The sequence below is a fragment of the Microtus oregoni genome, unplaced genomic scaffold (assembly GCF_018167655.1).
Source record: "Microtus oregoni isolate MIOR12 unplaced genomic scaffold, Mior012 000015F_ref0000493, whole genome shotgun sequence".
NCBI classification, from domain to species: domain Eukaryota; kingdom Metazoa; phylum Chordata; class Mammalia; order Rodentia; family Cricetidae; genus Microtus; species Microtus oregoni.
Genome location: NW_024543074.1, coordinates 2,787,315 through 2,792,030, shown reverse-complemented (window position 1 = coordinate 2,792,030; position 4,716 = coordinate 2,787,315). Strand labels below are relative to the sequence as shown.

The window sequence follows — 4,716 nt, the reverse complement described above, 5'->3', positions numbered from 1 at the left end:
CACCCTGTCCCCTCTCCCCCTGCAATTTCTGCGGGGAGGATTTTATGAGCTTCTCTCCTAGGCCACAGCCAATCAGCATGAGCGCCCGGGGCTCCAGCGTCTCTTGCGTCAAGACGGCCCTGCCAGGCGATGCAGACGACCTGTGAGCTGGGAGCGATTTAAAACGCTTAGGATTCCCCTGGCCTGGGTGGGGAGAGCGAGCTGGGTGCCCCCTAGAATCCCCACCCTCGGCTCCCCATGAGCGGATCATCATCGGCCCCATGGAGCCCGGCAATTATGCCACCTTGGACGGAGCCAAAGATATCGAAGGCTTGCTGGGACCCGGAGGGAGCCGGAATCTAGTCGCCCACTCCCCACTGGCTAGCCATCCCGCGGCGCCAACGCTGATGCCAACTGTCAACTATGCTCCCCTGGATCTGCCAGGCTCTGCAGAGCCACCAAAGCAATGCCACCCTTGTCCTGGGGTCCCCCAGGGGGCATCTCCAGCTCCCGTGCCTTATGGCTACTTTGGAGGCGGGTACTACTCTTGCCGAGTGTCCAGGAGCTCACTGAAACCCTGTGCCCAGACGGCCACCCTGGCTACCTACCCTTCGGAAACTCCTGCGTCTGGGGAGGAGTACCCCAGCCGTCCCACCGAGTTTGCCTTCTATCCGGGCTACCCTGGACCTTACCAGCCTATGGCCAGTTACCTGGATGTGTCTGTGGTGCAGACCCTGGGAGCCCCTGGGGAGCCTCGCCACGACTCTCTGCTTCCTGTGGACAGTTACCAGCCCTGGGCCCTGGCCGGTGGCTGGAACAGCCAGATGTGCTGCCAAGGTGAACAGAACCCACCGGGTCCTTTCTGGAAAGCAACATTTGCAGGTAACTTCTGCTCTTGTTCCCCTTGGCTCTGAGCATGGGCTACGCTGGCACTTGTTTGGAAGGAGAGAGACTTGGAGCTGGTGAGGAGGAGCCTGGGGTTCCTTGGGTTGCTCATTAGGACTTTGAAGGAGGGTCCAGATAGCTAGAGGGCCTGGATGGGGGTCTCAGAGGGGTCAGAATGAGGGGCCTCAGTAGGGCACTAGCTGGAGCTTGAGAGTGGCCACTCTTTCTCTCTTACTCCCGAGGCTCCTGGATCAGCCTTTCAATAAATATATGTTGGGAGAACCTTGGGTCTCTACTGTTGACTGGGGCCTGAGTTCCCAGGACAACCCTAGATTAATTCGACACTAAGGCCAAATGACATAATCCGGTGGCTTTGAGGGTGACATCGAGAGATGGGGTGGGTGCTATCTGGTGTTCCTAGAGAATACAACCACTTGCTTTCTTAGATGAGGTTTCAATTTTGAAAGGAAAAATTTAGGCTTTCCTTGACTGGGTGGTGTATTGAAGGGTGTGTTCCTTGTGTGTGTGTGTGTGTGTGTGTGAGAGAGAGAGAGAGAGAGAGAGAGAGAGAGAGTGTGTATTGAGTGGGGGGGGGGACACACATAAACCTGTTTTCTCCTCTATGTAATTTGCAAGTGGGATCTGTAGTAGTGGCCGATTCCAAAAATGCACGTGTGGCTGTGGACAAAAACCTGAGAGGGTGTGTGTGTGTGTGCACACTTCCTGTGTGAGGGTAGCGATGATGGTGGGGATGGCCGGCAGGGACAGAGGCTTAGTGGGCGATCAGAGAACCAGGCGGACTCCAGCAGTGTCCCCGTGTGCTTTGGGGGAGCTGGGCCCACCCTTAGGATAATCAGGAAGCGCCTGCAGGATGACGTAGCCTGTAGCCTGTAGCCTGAGGCTTGCAGGGCCTGGGTCGGCTTGGTTTCGCACCAGAGAGGGGATTAAGCGTGCCTTTCCCTCCCTCCTTTTCGCACCACGCAGAGCCCAACACCCAGCACCCTCCTGACGGTTGTGCTTTCCGCCGAGGCCGCAAAAAACGCATTCCCTATAGCAAGGGGCAGTTGCGGGAGCTGGAGCGGGAGTATGCGGCCAACAAATTCATCACCAAGGACAAGAGGCGCAAGATCTCTGCAGCCACCAGTCTCTCTGAACGCCAGATCACCATCTGGTTTCAGAACCGCCGGGTCAAGGAGAAGAAAGTTCTGGCCAAGGTCAAGACAGGTGCTACTCCGTGAACGCCAGAGGGGGTGGGCAGCGGATAAGGGTTTGTCTTGGAGAAACTGGGAGCCCGCTAGGGCCGGGACTGGCAGAGGACTCAACTTGGCTGAGGAACCCCAAGAGATGTCACCTTTAGCAGGCTACTGAGTTACGGACTGTTCCTCAGGGGCTACCCTGCATGTACCAGGAGCGTGAGGCCTGGAATGACAGTCCACTCCACCCGGGTTCCAGAGAACCTGTGTCAGTCGTAATTAATCATTCATCCTAACGGCAGTGATAATCTCATAACCAGCACTAGTTGCCACGATAATTAGTTTCATGTTTTCTATCTAGAGCTCTGTAGAGCGCTTAGAGCCCGCTTTCATGAGTTGCGCTAATTATGAATAAATATGGAAGAAGATCTTTTTGTAGGGCAATTTCCTCTCAAACCCTTTTCCGTGTACACCCAGCCCCCCCCCCCCCATGCCAATGGCTGTATGTGGGGTGGGGAGAATGGGGTGGGGACAAAGGCAGATTCGTCCTTCTGAGATGCATGCTGTGCCTAGCTAGCATTTTTCTAAGATGACAGCTGAGCAGGACAGACCATGGTAACAATGGATGCTTCTTCCTCCTCCCTGCCCACCTCCTGTGGTCTCGCTTTCCCTGCCAACCTCTTAGGCTGTGTACCCAGGGGGAAGCTCCCATCCCAAATGCTGAGATTTTTGCAGTCCTGTGAAAATGAGACCAGTGACCTGATTGGATCAGAACCACCAGAACTGAATTCAAAGAGAGGACTTGCCGAGACAGTTAACCAACCACTCGGGCACTGTCTCAAACTCCACTTCTTTTGGAAATGAGAGATTTGGGCTCTCCTGGTAGTCCTGACTCAAACAAGGTTTGTTGGGCGTTCAGGAGCCACATGCAAGAGTCATATGTGATTTTTTTGTTGTCAGGACTCCTTTCAGGCCCAACGGTTACAGGAGAGGGCAGTGTCTCAAGTTATCTTTGGGGCTTTTGATTAAACACTAGAATGTGGAACAAGAAAAAAAAAACAGAAAATAATGGGTGGCCCCCTTCCCCGCCTTCCTTTCCCTGGTCACCTCTCTTTAACAGCTGAGGAGCTTCTCTGCCCTGGGTAGGCCTGGAAGAAAGGGAAGACTTTTTATTTGTTTGTTTTTATGTTTATGTAAAAGAACAGCAACTGGAAAAAGTGAAGAGAACCAGGATTAGCCTGGAGGAACTCTGGGCACCCGATGCCAAAGTGTTCTCAGACATTTTTGCTTTTTCATTGCCTGGGTCTGGAATTCCTGAATACAAGTTGCCCGATGGCACCAATGACCAGGACATAATACAAAACCCTGGAAAACCTAGAGGAGAAGGGCTATTTTCAGAAGCAGCACCAGGAGATAGACATGGAGGGAGGGTTTCCTTCGCGATGTCCATGGGCCCACTGTGGGGTAGAGCTAAACAGGGGCCCTGCTCAGCAGAGCCAGGAGGTTACCTCTGTCATTCCAAACCTTGGACTGAGCAGAGGCTCTCTGTAATCCCGTACCATTCCTGAAGTTCCGAGAGGCTACTGGACTGATGTGGTGGCATCATTGAGTTGAGTAGCTATCTAGTAGTGGGTAGTGACCCACATATCATGGGTTTCCCTATCCAACAAGCATTTATGGTTCTCCAAGAAGCCATGAGTAAGTCTCTGCAGCGCGTCCTCATGTGGTCTGGTGGGATTTCAGCCCTGGCTCCTCTCTCAGGAAAATGGCGCGGGGGTGTGGGGGAAGCTGCTCAAATTCTAAATGTTTGCCAAAAAGGAGCTAGGAGTTAGGCGTGGTGGTAGACGACTCTAAGTCTAGTTGTGGGATGCTGAGGCAGGAGGATTGCAGAAAGGCTGAGTTGAAGCTAGCAGGGCAGAGTGAATTTCAGGTCAGTCCAAGCTACGTTAAACCATGTTTTCTTCTTCTCCTCCTCTTCCTCCACCTTCATCTTCAAAAGTCAAGACTGGGGGAAAGGAGGGAGAGAGACACCACCTCTGCTTCTTGGGTGACAGAATGTGTGTGCCCTCAGAAATGTAGGCAGAAATCCATTGTGACTGGAAAGTTCTTTCCATTCCTGCCATGGTCCAGTCTAAGCCCCCAGGTTAGGTTATGGACTCTGCTCGGGTCCCCCTCACCTTCCATCTTCCTCACTAGAAGCTACTTTGGGGTAGCTATGTTTGTTTGTCTTGTTTTTCTGAGACAGGGTTTCTCTTTGCATAGTCCTGATTTTCCTGGAAATTCCAAGCTGGTCTTTAACTCACAGAGATCCGCCTGCCTCTGAATGCTGGCATTAAAGGCTTGGGCCACTACCGCCTGGCTGGGATAGCTTTTGAAATGATAGGTCCTTAACTCTGTCATGTCATCCTAAACCTGACCGAAGTGAGCAGACCCTTCCCTGACCAACTTCATAAAGGGTGTAATGGGAATGTGGGAAGTGTGAGGCAGCACTGAGGAATGTGAACCCCCCCCCCCCCCCACTCAGGCCAGGAAGAAAGCTGCAAGACTGACAGCCATCTCAATGAACAGATGGCTCAAGAGTCCTGGGCGGGTGAAGGTTCTGGACTCCCAGGCTCTAACGCAACCATTCTGCCCGAAGGGGCTTAAAATTTCAGAGCTC

General features: G+C 53.1%; 1 protein-coding gene across 1 annotated transcript; it reads left to right on the top strand.

Moving 5' to 3' along the window:
• The first annotated feature begins 260 nt into the window (after nt 1-260).
• Hoxb13 (homeobox B13) lies at nt 261-2,102 on the top strand. Its single transcript, XM_041663863.1, has 2 exons — nt 261-861; nt 1,849-2,102. Exons 1-2 carry the CDS (start codon nt 261-263, stop codon nt 2,100-2,102), a joined length of 855 nt encoding a protein of 284 aa, XP_041519797.1.
• Nucleotides 2,103-4,716: the final 2,614 nt, after the last annotated feature.

What these genes read in the sequence shown, in the direction of transcription:
- Hoxb13 (XM_041663863.1), top strand. Translation starts at nt 261, where the DNA reads ATGGAGCCCGGCAATTATGCCACCTTGGACGGAGCCAAAGATATCGAA. An exon ending in CTGGAAAGCAACATTTGCAG is followed by an intron (nt 862 to 1,848) that starts GTAACTTCTGCT and finishes CGCACCACGCAG; the next exon opens with AGCCCAACACCCAGCACCCT.